This window comes from Acipenser ruthenus, chromosome 29 (genome assembly GCF_902713425.1).
Source record: "Acipenser ruthenus chromosome 29, fAciRut3.2 maternal haplotype, whole genome shotgun sequence".
Lineage (NCBI taxonomy): Eukaryota > Metazoa > Chordata > Actinopteri > Acipenseriformes > Acipenseridae > Acipenser > Acipenser ruthenus.
Window position 1 is genome coordinate 18020433 of NC_081217.1, and position 15545 is coordinate 18035977.

At 47.0% G+C, this 15545-nt stretch overlaps 1 protein-coding gene across 1 annotated transcript in view; it reads left to right on the top strand.

Moving 5' to 3' along the window:
• Positions 1 to 15545, top strand: part of LOC131702145 (complement receptor type 1-like) — a 67704-nt gene that overhangs the window by 6796 nt on the left and 45363 nt on the right. Inside the window, exons 2-4 of the mRNA XM_059004250.1 lie at positions 10350 to 10541; positions 11015 to 11114; positions 12559 to 12632. Of these exons, the coding sequence (XP_058860233.1) occupies positions 10350 to 10541; positions 11015 to 11114; positions 12559 to 12632 (366 nt within the window). The remainder of the gene's footprint in view (positions 1 to 10349; positions 10542 to 11014; positions 11115 to 12558; positions 12633 to 15545) is intronic.

The window sequence follows — 15545 nt, forward strand, 5'->3', positions numbered from 1 at the left end:
TCAGCAGACTCTGTTTCCTTCTTTGCTAATCTCTCCTGCAATTAGTAATTTTGAAGAAGAGAGTGGCAAGATTTGAAAAGTGAAGGACTTGTGTAAACGCCAATTTTCCCTATTGGAGGGAAAAAAAGCATATCAAATGTGTGTGAAAGTAAAGTTTCAAGATGTGCTTAAAGTTCTACCGGACACACATTGGAAGGAGCTGCTGGGAGCTGGAGAGGAGGACAAGCCAGCCTGGAGAGCTTTATATCAACCCCCCCTTTGTAAAAGATCTGGTGACTTACAATGGAGACTCTTGCATACTATTTTGGCTGTTAATGCTTTTGTAACAATAATAAATCCGGAATGACAAGTGCCCTTTCTGCAGTAAAGGACTGTCCTTTTTTCAAAAGATTTTAAACCAGTTTCTTATGATGTCACTGAGGTAGTGAAGGGGAGGTTACTTAAAGTGCAAGCGATAGTCGGTGAAATCTCGCTTGTCTTTATTAATATTTACGCACCAAATGAGGGCAGAGAACGGATTGCTTTCTTTCAGATTTTAGATACAGTTCTGAACGGTTGTGGAAGTGAGGAAGTCCTGTTTTTAGCCGGTGATTTTAACTGCACTGTACATTGCTTAGATGATTGAAATCACCCTGAGCCGCAACAACAGTCTGCCAAAGAGCTTTTAATGATTTCAAATAAGCACGACTTGTCCGACGTGTGGAAAGCATTCAATGGCACTGTGGCAGGATGACAGAGTTTTGAGGCTCAGAGACAGTGGAAGGGGCAAAATAATGATCTTTATTAAACAAAAATAATCAAATAAATAAGCACAAGGGCCCAAACAAAAGGTTTAAACAAAATACAGAAATGTAGGCTGGGCATTAGCCTTCACTACAGTTTCTTTTCTCAAAACTAAACAGCACACCACACCACACCACACCACACCACACCACACCACACCACACCACACCACACCACACCACACCACACCAACAAACAACCTCACCCAAAAACTCCTCTCCCACAAAGGCTTTCACCTGCCCTTTTATAGTCTGTGGCTGGAGCCCAATTAACTAATAATTAACAATTAAACACTTAAGGCTCCAGCCACATTCTCACATGTATTTTGCAGGGAGGAATTTAACCCCCTCCCTGCCAATCCAAAATAAAACAAGAATCACAAAAACATAATGAAAACAGTAAAAATAACAACAATAACAAAACACAAATTTATAGGGGCGAGCTAGCACCCCATCACATTTCCCCCCCCCTTGTGCGCAGCACACTTGGCCCCAACGGCCACCTCCCCCCTTTGTCCCAAAGTCCCGGACGAGGGGAAGCAAGTGGCCCATGGGGGCGGCCATGGTGGGAGGTCTTCCTTCTCCCATTGCTGAGGATGGGTTAGTCCATAGCCCGGCGCCCTCTTGGCGGGACCGAGACCTGGCGAAAGGGGACCCAGGTGCATTGGATGGGGCGTCGGGAGCACAGGCAGGCGACCAGTCGGCTGCAGCCCCAGGCAGAGGTGCGAGCCCAGGCGACAGTGCAGCGACGTCTGGGCAACCAGGGGGAGCGGAGCAGGAGACCAGGCGACCTCCTGTGCCTGGTGGTGCTGCGACCTGGGAGTCAGGCCCAGCGACCAAAGGTCCAGACATGGAGCCTGGGTGTCCGGGAGCCCAGGCCGAGGGATCCAACCCCCAGGCGCCGGGCAGTGGCACAGGGGTGGTGGTCGGGGCTGTGGTGGAGGTGGTCTCCTCACCTCCCCCCCTTCTTCGTGGCCGGCAGTTCCCCTTTGTGAGGCTCCGGCCACAGTACTTCCTGCTGCCATACAGGACTGGCAGCGACTCCAGGCGAAGCAGGACCCTCGGCGTCCCCAGGCGAAGCAGGACCTTCGGCGACCCTAGGAGGAACAAAAGCAGAGCAGCAGGCAACCCCAGGCGATGCGAGGCAGGCATCCTTGGGCGTGGCCAACATTGCAGGAACCTCCGGCCAGGGTGGCAGTAGCCAAAGTTCCTCTTCCCTGTAGGCAGCAGGAGGTAGAGCCCGCTCCAGCTCCTCTGGTGGCGGACGCGGGAACAGCAGCTCGTCTCCCTCTGATGGCGGAGGCGAGAACAGCAGCTCGTCTCCCTCTGGTGGCGGAGGCGGGAACAGCAGCTCGTCTCCCTCTGGTGGCGGAGGCGGGAACGGCGAGGCTGGTCCTTCCGGCGACGCTGGACCCTCTGGCAACGCGGGACCCCCTGGCCCCTCTGGCGACGCGGGACCCCCTGGCCCCTCTGGCGACACGGGACCCCCTGGCCCCTCTGGCGACGCGGGACCCTCTGGACCCCCTGGCGCTCGGGACAGTAGCTCCACCCCAGGCGACGGCGGACCAGCATCCCTAGGAGAAAGCACACTGAGAGTTTCTCTAGACGATGCGGGCAGGCAGGCAACCCCAGGCGATGCGGACAGGCAGGCAACCCCAGGCGATGCGGACAGGCAGGCAACCCCAGGCGATGCGGACAGGCAGGCATCCTTGGGTGGTGCTGTGCCTCTTAGCCGCCGGGCAGTTTGTCCCCGCACTCCCTTCAGCAGCTGGTACAGAGGCTGGGAGGGACCTCCAGCATCTTCTGCTGGCGGTGGAGGGAGAGACAGCTCCGGCTGTTCCCCCTCTGCTGGCGGTGGAGGGAGAGACAGCTCCGGCTGTTCCCCCTCTGCTGGCGGTGGAGGGAGAGACAGCTCCGGCTCCTCCTGCTCTGCTGGCGGTGGAGGGAGAGACAGCTCCGGCTGTTCCCCCTCTGCTGGCGGTGGAGGGAGAGACAGCTCCGGCTCCTCCTGCTCGGGCCGTGGACGCACCGACTCCTCCCGCTCGGGCCATGGACGCACCGACTCCTCCCGCTCGGGCCGTGGACGCACCGACTCCTCCCGCTCGGGCTCCTCCCTCTCGGGCTGTGGACGTTCGGGCTCCTCCCTCTCGGGCTGTGGACGTTCGGGCTCCTCCCTCTCGGGCTGTGGACGTTCGGGCTCCCCCCTCTCGGGCTGTGGACGTTCGGGCTCCTCCCTCTCGGGCTGCGGACATTCGGGCTTCTCCCTCTCGGGCGACGGCAGCGGCTCCCCCACTCTGGGCGACGGCAGCGGCTCCACCCCCTTTTCTTCAAGGAGGGGGATCTCCCCCATGTCTATCGCCAGGTATGCCAGGACCATGATGGCTATCTCCTGGAGGGACCCCGGGTGGTGCTCTCTCTCCCACTCCTCCCACCTCTCCCCATCTCGATGCCACAGCATGCTGAGGGCTGTGGGGAGGTCGTGGAAGAGGTCTGCTTCGGGGTGCACCAACCACTCCCAGATCTCCCGTGATGGTGGTGAAGGCGGTGTTGGTGGGGTGGCTGCCGAGGACGGGGTTGGTAGCTGCTCCTGGTCCATATTGTAGGGGCATCCTGCCCAGCTGTGGCCATCCAGCTCACAGCGCCCACACCAGTCAGCTGGTGGCCCATCCGGACAGGACCTCCACCGGTGGTCCTCCTTCCCGCACCAGGAGCACCACGGGAACAAGCTCGCTGGGTCCTCCCACAGGGTTTGGGTGGGTGGTGGCGGCCGCTGCTGCTGCTGCTTTCTTCGCTGCCTTTGGTTTTTCCCCATTCTGCGCACCGCCAAACCTCCAAAATCCAAAAATTCAAAAAAATTCTAAATTCAAAAAAAATACTGCTCTGAGCCTCAAGGTGGCGCTATCCCGCTTCTGACACCACGTGTGGCAGGATGACAGAGGTTTGAGGCTCAGAGACAGTGGAAGGGGCAAAATAATGATCTTTATTAAACAAAAATAATCAAATAAATAGGCACAAGGGCCCAAACAAAAGGTTTAAACAAAATACAGAAATGTAGGCTGGGCATTAGCCTTCACTACAGTTTCTTTTCTCAAAACTAAACAGCACAGCACAGCACAGCACAGCACAGCACACCACACCACACCACACCACACCACACCACACCACACCACACCAACAAACAACCTGTGACAGGGTCTTCCTCGTGTCACGCGTGTGGGTAGCCGCTGTTCAAGCATACAGAGAGACAGTGGTGGTGGTGTTGAAAACGCCGGCACAGGCGCGCAGGTTTTATTCACAAACAAACAAACACAAAACGAAAGTAAAATAAAGATGGTCATGTGACGCTACCAGCGATGGTAACGCACAGAGGACTAGTACATCAAGCTGTACAAAAAGTGCAAAATAAAACACAATCCCACAAACTATAAATCAAAGGTGCCGTGAAAACGGCAGGCCTTGCAGCAGCCCTGAACCATCTCCCGCGGATGTTTTTAACCTGACGGACACTCGATCAAGACCCGCCCACCTGCTGATTGAGGTCCAGCCCAGCCAATCACCTGCTGCCCTTCCCCTCAACCAAGCCTAGCAGGCAGCAAGTCTCAATCGAGCGTCCGTCTGTAAACAATAATTCAATTAAACAAATCAGCTCCCAAAATGACAAAATAAACCCATTCCCCATACAAATTATATAACCAACACTAAATACACACGTGCAGGGCACTCGCCCTGCTACATACCTCCCTCCTTAGGATGAACCCTAAGGGTTCATCCGACAACACCATTTAATATCACTATCATTACATATACATTAGCAGACATCTTACAAAACCCACACAGTCTAAACAAAACCAAAAAAAAAATTACTTTTTATATCTACTCCCCATCCCCCCAATTTATTTATTTATTTATTTTTTAATATACTATTCTAACACATATGGGCGGGTGGGAGGGAACATTAGAGCCCAGCTTAACCAACCACCAGACAGCTAACTGGCTCCAATGTTAAATCACAATTATAACTATACTTTATCATTCACTATTATTTACCATCATTATTATTTATCAGTATTCCCATCACCATAAGTATCACTATAAATTTAACCATAATCCTTATCACTATCACCTTCACCATACACATCACCAGTTCACTTCTTAGTATAATTTATCATCATTATTATCACTATTTAACTATTATTATTTAACCTTAATTTATCATTCCTATAATTACTAATTATCACTACACTAATCATTTCACGTTGCTAATAACTATCATTCATATCATAAATCATTTACCAATAATCAACTAACATTTACCAACAATTAATTTACAACTTATCACCAACACTTATTCTCACCCCTGGGCTTCTATGCGGGGGCGCCCATTCAACCCCGCTTACCCCCTAAACCCAGTGTCCCTTCACGGGGCTCCACTTCGAAGGATTGCCCCGCCTCCTTCTGAGACGATCTCCCACGAACGACAGGTCCTCCTTCGCTGACGCTCGGCAGGCAGTTCCTCCCGCTGGCTTCCCGGGCAGGCAGTCTCTCCGGCTCCTCCCTCGCCAGCTTCCAGGACCGGAACTCCTCCTTCTGCAGCTCTCGGGGACGGACCCTCCTTGGCCTCTCTGGCGTTCGGGATCTCTCGGCTCCATCCATCTCCTTCAGCAGCCCCTCAGGGTTACCTGCGGTCTGCCCTTGTCCCCCCCAAAAAATTTCAGGGGTTTGCTCCTCCTGTCTCTCCGTAGCCATCTAGCCTTGCTTCGGCAGGATGCAGCGAAATCCCCTTCCGACACCATATGTGACAGGGTCTTCCTCGTGTCACGCGTGTGGGTAGCCGCTGTTCAAGCATACAGAGAGACAGTGGTGGTGGTGTTGAAAACGCCGGCACAGGCGCGCAGGTTTTATTCACAAACAAACAAACACAAAACGAAAGTAAAATAAAGATGGTCATGTGACGCTACCAGCGATGGTAACGCACAGAGGACTAGTACATCAAGCTGTACAAAAAGTGCAAAATAAAACACAATCCCACAAACTATAAATCAAAGGTGCCGTGAAAACGGCAGGCCTTGCAGCAGCCCTGAACCATCTCCCGCGGATGTTTTTAACCTGACGGACACTCGATCAAGACCCGCCCACCTGCTGATTGAGGTCCAGCCCAGCCAATCACCTGCTGCCCTTCCCCTCAACCAAGCCTAGCAGGCAGCAAGTCTCAATCGAGCGTCCGTCTGTAAACAATAATTCAATTAAACAAATCAGCTCCCAAAATGACAAAATAAACCCATTCCCCATACAAATTATATAACCAACACTAAATACACACGTGCAGGGCACTCGCCCTGCTACACAACCTCACCCAAAAACTCCTCTCCCACAAAGGGTTTCACCTGCCCTTTTATAGTCTGTGGCTGGAGCCCAATTAACTAATAATTAACAATTAAACACTTAAGGCTCCAGCCACATTCTCACATGTATTTTGCAGGGAGGAATTTAACCCCCTCCCTGCCAATCCAAAATAAAAAAAGAATCACAAAAACATAATGAAAACAGTAAAAATAACAACAATAACAAAACACAAATTTATAGGGGCGAGCTAGCACCCCATCACAGGCACAAATAGATGGTGCACATGGGTCAAAGTGTGTGAAAAAACAGTCTCTTTAACGAGATTAGACTGTTTTTATACTTTTAAGGAGCATTTTAGCCTGTTTACCAATTGTTTTATTTCTCCCACCGGTCTTTCTGATCACAGTCTTTTAACAGTTCATGTTTTCTTGCCTTCCCAAATGACAAAACGTTCTTACTGGCATTTTAACATTCAGCTACTGAAAGATACACATTTTAAGGAATGCCTAACTTTTTATGGAACAGGTGGAGAGAGCAGAAATCTCATTTTACTTCTCTGGCTCAGTGGAGGGATGTGGGGGAGGTGCAGGTCAGGTTGTTCTGTCAGCAGTACACTGCTAATGCCACAAAGAGGATGACTGAGACTCTGGAAGAGCTGGAGAGAGACATGTTAGAGCTTCAGGGAGCGCTACAGTCTAATCCCAATAGTAGGACGATTCAAGACCTCAAAAATAAAAAAAAGCAGCTGGCTGAGCTGCTGAATGTCAAAGTGCAGGGGGTGCTGGTGAGGTCTAGAGTGCAATACCTTGCAGAGGTGGATGCACCAACACAGTTTTTCTTTGGCATGGAGAAAAAGAGTGCGCAGCACAAAGTAATTCACTGCCTGAAGACACTGTCAGGGGACGAGTTGAGGGAGCCCAGAGATATCCGGCGATGTGCTGTGGACTTCTACACAAAGCTTGGGAAAGATCTACATGCAGTCTATGCATGTCTATGCAAGTCTGGAGAAAGGGTAGCTGCCATTGAGTTGTAGAAGGGCAATGATAACTTTGCTGCCAAAAAAAGGGGACTTGTGCCATATCAAAAACTGGAGGCCTGTGTCGTTGTTGGCCTCTGATTACAAAATAATATCAAAAGCCCTCTAATCGGTTGAGCACTGTAATGGGAAATATTGCGTGCCCAGTAGATGCATTTTTGACAGTATTTTTAATTCGAGACACATTTGGCTGCCTCTGAGCTCTTAGGTTTCCCTGCCGGGATTATCTCTCTTGATCAGGAGAAAGCCTTTGACAGAGTCGATCACAAGTACTTACGGAAGGTATTTGAAGCCTTTGGATTTGGCCTGGGATTTCTATCCCACATACAGTTCCTGTACTGTGACATTTTCAGTCTGCTGAAGATCAACAGGGAGCTGAGTGCACCTTTCCCAGTTCACAGGGGTATCAGACAAGGCTGCCCTCTTTTGGGAATGCTCTATTCCCTGTCTATCAAACCCCTTATTTGCAGGTTCAGGCATGTTCTAACAGGGCTCTCTATCCCAGGTAGTCCAGCTCAGCCCATAAAAGTACCTGCCTATGCAGATGACATCACAATTTTTATAACCAGCCAAGCAGATGTTGATAAACTCTGTGACAGTCAACAGCTTTTTGAAAGAGTCTAATCTGCTAATGATTTCCATTACACGAGAGTAGATGTTAAAACTTCATGCTGATTTGAACTCGGCTCTCGCCAAGATAAGCACCAACTAAGATGTAGCTTTACAGTAAACTAATGTGATCCATCTGTGTCTCCATCCATTTGTGCTTCCTTCCATATGATGATGTAGATATCCTTCTGTCTGGTGTTGATGGCTGAAGTGTAATGCTGGCTCCAGGGATCAGCTTATTGCCTCCCTAGCGCATCAGCACACACAACGGCTGCGATGCTGGCTCCGGGGATCAACCACAGTGCGGTCTCCCCAGCGCATCAGCATGACAACCGTCTGGATTGAGCTAAGTAGGGTACATCTCTAGGGTGTTCAAGTGGGCGCTTTCCATGCTCTGTGTTTCGTCGACTAGCCCACGACACCTCAAGAGGGCTCGACGGTGATTCTGGCGTCTCAGCATCACCCCCCTCCATCCCCCCACTCAACTCAGCCCAGCTTACTTACCCGTACATCAGCATTTCTTTCTTTCTATTGTGCTTGAGATCCCCAGCCAGAATCTTTCCGTCTCAACCACAGCCAGTTGCTGCTCCACTCTGCTGCTTCAGATAAGTTCTTCACTGTGTGACGCAACTCTTGGCCACTGAATCCGACGTCTCTGAGAAACCGGGTTGTAGAGTGTGCCACAAATCCTCGGCAACCCACCTCCACTGAGTAAACCCGGACTCTCCATCCTCGCTGTTCCGCTTCAGTGACAAGTTGAGCATACCACAGTTTCATCCTCTCATACGCCTCATCTACAGCATCCTCCCATGGCACTGTTAACTCTACCAGGTGAACAAGGCGTGCTGATCCAGACCACAATACAATATCTGGTCGAAGGTTAGTGGTGGCAATCTCAGGTGGAAAAATAAGAATTAATTGGTTGAAGAGTGGGGCTTTCTTACTTGGGAAATGGACGAAGCCTGGGCCTCCAGTGTTGCCCAGTGGATTGCTGTGGAGCCGGGAAGAGTTTAAACACCTAGGGGTATTTTTGGGAGGTGCGAGAGCAGCTAAGAGGAATTGGGAGGGAGTGTTGGAGGCAATACGGGGGCGTTTGCAGAGGTGGCGCTGGGTTTTGCCACAGCTCTCGTATAGGGGCAGAGTTTTAATAATAAACAACTTGGCTGCTTCCATGCTCTGGCACAAGTGCATATGTGTAGAACCTGACCAGGCATTTTTAAAAAAAAATCCAGAGTGAATTTTTAATTATTTTTTTGGGATGGACTGCACTGGCTAAGGCAAAGCATACTGTACCTACCTCTGGATGAAGGGGGTCAGGGACTGATGGACCTGTCCAGCAGGATTGCTGCTTTTAGACTGCAGGCTGTCCAAAAAATACTCTATAGCAGTGAAAAGCCTCCCTGGGTTGATGTGGCTTTACTCTTCGTGCGTTGTTGGAGGGCTGGGTCTTGGGAAGCATATTTTCTTTTTAGACACTACTATTTGTTTGTTCCAAACTACCAGCCTACTATCAGAGTGTGTTGAAAGCATGACAGAGTCTGAGGGTGGGTTTGGATGAAGAGGCTTTAGATTTTTACTGTCTTTTGGAGAGACCTCTGGTTTTTAATCCTCTTTTTATAGTGGAAATGTTAAAATCACAGGCTTTTACAAATGTAATGATAAAGGCTGGGGTCATCAAGTTACGCCATGTTTTAGATCTGGAGAGTTTTAATTAGAAAAGTCCACAGAGCTTGTCTTTAAACTTGGGGTTGCGGTCTGTGAGGGTAGCTGGGTTGCTGCTTTCCCAGATTCAAGAAAGGGCTTTACTAACTGTATCTCTTCTCCCTGTGAAACACCTTTCCCCCTCATACAGACCTCCCCAGCTATCAGCCGAGACACAGGAGACAAAGGGCATTTGTTTAATATTAAGAACCTAACAGATCTCCCCCTGTGTGAAGACCCGAGTTGAGCGAGACAAAATGCATGACGGCCGTTCGTGAGCCGACGAAATAACAAACGGCCACACCTGTTTAAAGATTTCACTTCCACAGGAAACGTTTCTGTTTATTCTGTTTAGCCATATTTTTGTTGCTTGAGACACACCATGAGCCAGATTGCAGCAGGGATGTAGAAACATTTTCTCTAATCAACATTTGGGCCGACGGTTCAATCCAGAGAAGCTTGGATAGAAGCGTCTGTAACAAGCTGCTTCCGGGGCATTGATACGCGCATTGTGTACTTGAATCTGTCACCCAGATCAACCCTGCTTTATCAAACGCAGTGTGAAATCACGTACCCGACCTGCATGACACCAGGTTCTGACCTGGGTAGAGCATGCCAGTGTGAAAGGGGTTTAGGAGATATAGGCTAAAGGAGGTGCCTGTCCATTCTTATTCACACATGCGTTTGTCATAGTTGTAGTTTTACAGTTTTGTGATCAAATGCTTGTAGTTTTACACATACAGTACATACCCTCAAGGTGAAATGACATCGGAATTGCAAGTCAGATAACTTTAAGATCCCTTGGGTTGTTTAAAACAGCAAAATAAAGACAAGTTGTAGTGGTGAAATCACTCAACTGGATTGCTTGCTCTTTTTAGGAGAATGTGACTATCCTCCAGAATATCAGACTGCCCTAATGAAAGATGAACATCTAACTCAAGGGCCACCTGACTTTGTCGAGGGATTTACAATCGATTATAAATGTCAGAGTGGGTATGTACAGAAGTCTGGATCTCCAAGAATCACCTGTACCAGTTCACAGTGGTCACATCTGACCTTGGTGTGTGAACGTAAGTATGATTTTGATATTTGTTTTAATGATGTCTTATTGTATTGCTAGACTACTTAATCACAAAAATAGGTATTAACCATTTGATTATGCCTCTGACTGTTTATTAACCATCTAAAGGTTATTTTTACTAAGAATTTGTACTGTCTGCAAGGGGTGTTTGTTCTCTTAAACAATTCTATTTGTCTTAATGATATTATGTAAGTGGACATTTAATAAAATAAATCAGGAATTCAGTTCAGTCTAAGTATTTATAAGTATGGAGATACGGTACTAAAGTGCAGGTGTTGCTGAATACTAACATTTACTGAAATACACATTTGTGTGCAATGTAGGGAACAATTAAACTACTGTTTTTCAGCTTTTAGAGAATGTTATTTAGTTTTCAGGGATGGAAACTTCCAATGGAAAGTGCACCGCCATGCTGTCGTGTAAAATAATCATTTCAGATTTTGATTGTATTCTTTCTTTCAGGCCGATCATGTGGAAGTCCAGGAGAGATACTTAATGGACACTTTAATACTGATGACGGTGTTCTTTTTGGAGACAAGGCTTATGCAGTTTGTGATGAAGGGTGAGTATATTGTGGTTGATGCTCAAGATTATTAAGGTTGGGGTAGTATGTGCATATAATCCAGTAATGAGATGTATTATTACTATAATAATATTACTGTTCTTGTCCTGGGGAAGCATGTCCCTGTCATCAGTGATATAGTGCAGGTGCTCATATATAAATTACACATTAAGATTTGCATCTTCTCCAGTTGTGATCAAAATGGATCAGTGTGCTGGTCTACATTTTAGTGATACTCATGGTTCTAATCTTGTATTTACATCCTCGATGGGTTATATGTTTCTGTTTTTCGGGTTTTATTAATTGTATTTTTCATTGCTTATTTTTAGCTATTTTCAAGTTTTATGTAAATCGTTTTTTTCGGGCTTTCATTTTTGATATACTGTATGAAATTAGTGTTTTAAGTTACTTTCCAAAATGCTTGAGCGTTTTTTTTTTTCTGTCAAAATATGTATAGTAGTAACTCGACAGTACTTGCTATCTGAACTGTAATACAGTTTGAAATCCTGCTAACAAGCCTCCATCCTGATTGTAATCTTGTTTTAAATCTCGCAAGCAGAGTTTCCAATAGAAATGTAGGAATGTGCTGTCATTCAGGGGCAGATTTTAAAGTATTGAGAATGAATCAATGATAGATGCAAGTCAGGAAGGCGGGACATTGCCCAGCAGCACTGGGAAATGTATTTATTATTATTTTTGTAGTAGGTTTTATTTTTTAATGGGAATAGGGTAAAGTCAATGTGAATTGATTAACCATTTACACAGTTTTTTCCGGTGTTTTCCGATGTTTATTGGCTGTCCACCGATTTTCATTTTTTTTGTATCAGGTGTTTTATCGGTTAAAACCGCAAATCAGAAGCCCTAGTTATATGTTAACCATATTTTTTGTCGATTCTTAAACCAGGCTGCAGTCATTTTTCTGATTCTAATTGACTGGAGAGACAAATGTGCATGCTGCACTGCCTAACCTCAGGGCTTTCATGTGAAAATCTTATGTTTTTGATAGTAATAATCTTTATTTTTATATAGGGCCTTTCACAGTGGACCACCAACACAAAGCACTTTACAGGTGTAGGCTGTGAATTGTGCATTATATGCAGAGTCACTTACAATAGGACATTGATTTAACATCTCATCTGCAGGATGGAGCACAAGGAGGTTCAGTGACTTGCTCAGGGTCACACAGTGAGTCAGTCAGTGGCAGAGGTGGGATGAAGGAAAGTGATTGTGCAAACCAGAAAAGGACAACACACATTGGACAGATTATATGGACAGCACTCGTGGAACCTTGTGGTTTTTCAGCTTTATGAATTACCATGGGCTCTATTTTTAGTTACATTTCTGAAAGCAACAATGGTTTAAAAGCTGGCGATGAACAACTTGGTTGCAGCTAGATAAAGAAATAATTATAACATTGGAGATTCTGAGGGTTTCTGTGTTTTAGATTCCAGATGGCAGGCAATGGTGTCAGAAGCTGTCGCGCTGCTGGCTGGGACGGTGCCATTCCTATATGTGATAGTAAGTAGGCTTGTGTGTTTTTATTTAAAAAAAAAAAAAAAGTTTTTAAACATAATTTTGTTTTATGTATAGGGTGCTGTACAATGCAAGCTGATAGGCACTCCACGAGAGGTCAGAGTGGCTACTGGCTGCTCTCACCTTGAAGGGGTGAAATTCAGCTTGTATTTAACACAACACCCAATTCTATATTGTTTTTAATGTAGAGTTAAATAAGAATAGTTTAACGGTAGGCCTGTGTATATATGTTTATCAATGTCATTGTTTTCCTGTATTGAAATTAACTTTTATTATTTTTACATGGATATTCGAATATGAATAGGTTCAGTGCCATTTATTATTATTATTATTATTATTATTATTATTATTATTATTATTATTATTATTATTATTAATTTCTTAGCAGACGCCATTATCCAGGGCGACTTACAATATATCACATTATACACATTATACATTATTTCACATTATACAGATATCACATTATTTTTTACATACAAATACTCATTTATCTCATTTATATAGTTGGGTTTTTACTGGAGCAATCTTGGTAAAGTACCTTGCTCAAGGGTACGGCAGCAGTGTCCCCCACCTGGGATTGAACCCACGACCCTCCGGTCAAGAGTCCAGAGCCCTAACCTACTGAAATAATTATAATGCCTATACCTGTATACAGCTCAGAAATGTTGAGAGTTAAGATGTATTTGCACAACGTGCAGACATAAGGATGTTGAATTAGAATTATCCTAACAAAATAAAACAACCTATTACCTCTCTATCTATCTATCTATCTGTCTATCTGTCTGTCTATCTATCTATCTGTCGACTGGTTGTGTCTGTCTTAGTGTGAGCAGGGGTTGGTGGATCTGTTGGGAACAAAAGTGCAGGGGGCAGTAGTCAGGTCCCACTTTAAGAATATGGTGGAAATGGATGCACCAACCACATTTTTTGGGGGGGCTAGAAAAGAGAAGTGCCCAGGGTAAAATGATTCATTGCCTGGAGACAGCAGATAGGCAAGAGTTGAGGGAACCTGTGGAGATTAGGAGAGTGGCTATGGACTTTTATAAATAATTGTTTTCAGCGGATATTGTGAAGAAAACTGGGGAGCCACAGTGCCTTCTGCAGAATCTTCCTCAACTGTCTGAAGAGGAGGCTAAAGGTTAGGCAGCCCTTTGACTTTGGGAGAATTGACTGATGCCCTCCAAGGGGTGAATAATGGCAAAGTACCTGGACTCAATGGTCTCCCAGTGGAGTTTTATAAAGCTTTTTGGCCTTTGTTGGGAGAGGATTTGTGGGAGTTGTTTGGAGAGAGTGCACAAGAAGGAGTGTTACCTCAAAGTTGCAGGAGGGCTGTCCTTACTCTTCTTCCTAAGAAAGCTGATCTGTGTGATATAAAAAACTGGAGACCTGTATCAGTTATTGGTGTGGATTCTAAAATATTTTCTAAAGCCCTGTGTGGCAATGTGCCCCGCCCCTGTGTGCTTATTATGTGTTGTATGTTGCGTGTGTTAATGTTGGTGTATAGATTGGTACACGGGATATAAACGGGTCTGTGTTTCACGTGTGATTTAAAAAGGTAGATTTGTATTTAGGCACGAGGAGGGCACAAATCACTTCACGTGCTGGTTAAATGTAATATGTGAGCACGGGGTTGCACAGAATTAATTCACGTGCTGGGATTCAAGTGAATAATTAATTAGTAATTGAATCCCAGCACAATAGTATATATAGACGCACATTTCTTGCAGTCGGGGTTGGGTGTTCGGTGAGTGGAGAACGGGATTGGAGACGGAGGTAGTAATTGTTAGAATAATAATAGTAAAAATAGTGTTTTCACTCACCGTGTTTTGTTTGTCTGTCTGTGCACTGTCTAGTCCGTTTTGTTCGTCTATTTATTTTGGCCTCAAGTGCCGTGTGCTGTGTTTTGTTGTTTCAAACCTTTTATTTTCTGTTCTGTTCATTAAATGCTGAGCGAAAGCATTCGCTCAGCTTCACCAAACCACACATCTCTGTCTGTTTATTTCCTGCATCTGGTCTGACGCCACCCACTCCGGCCGTCTTTGTGACACGTGGTGTCCTGCGTGGGATCTACAGCGCCTCCAGGACTCAGGCCAGAGCAGGAACCGCATTTTTGGATTAAAAAAAAAAAAAAAAGAGGAAAAAAAAAAAATGGCAGAAGACGCCATCAAAGTGCGGGACTGGATGCTGGAAAATGCTGGGCTGGAGGCCCAGTCTATCCCAGTAGCCGTCCGGTTCCTGCGGTTTATGGATAGGGAGCGATGGGAGGCATATGCGAGGGAACAGACCCTAAGCACCTGGGAGGAAGGTGTGGGGTTGGTCCTCAGCTACCTGGAGGCAATTATAAGTGGAACAGCAGCCCAGGTAGCAGGTCCACCAGCAGAGGAAGAATGCCTGCTGTCCCCGTCTCCACCAGCAGAGGAAGAATGCCTGCTGGTTTTGCCTCCACAGCCCGAGTGGGAGGAGCCAGAGCGTCCACAGCCCGAGTGGGAGGAGCCAGAGCGTCCACAGCCCGAGTGGGAGGAGCCAGAGCGTCCACAGCCCAAGCGGGAGGAGCCTGAACGTCCTACGCCTGAGTGGGAGGAGCCCGAACGTCCTACGCCTGAAGCCCGAACGTCCTACGCCTGAGTGGGGGGAGCCCGAACGTCCACAGCCCAAGAGGGGGGAGTCGGTGCGTCCACAGCCCAAAAGGGAGGAGTCGGTGCGTCCACAGCCCAAAAGGGAGGAGTCGGTGCGTCCACAGCCCGAAGAGAGGGAAGTCGGGGCTTCCACAGCCCCAGGACCCAAGCACAACCAGCAGAGGGAGAATGCCTGCTGGTTCCACCTCCACCAGCAGAGGGAGAATGCCTGCTGGTTTCCCCGTCAAAGGCGGAGACGCACCAGTTCCCTGCAAGAGAG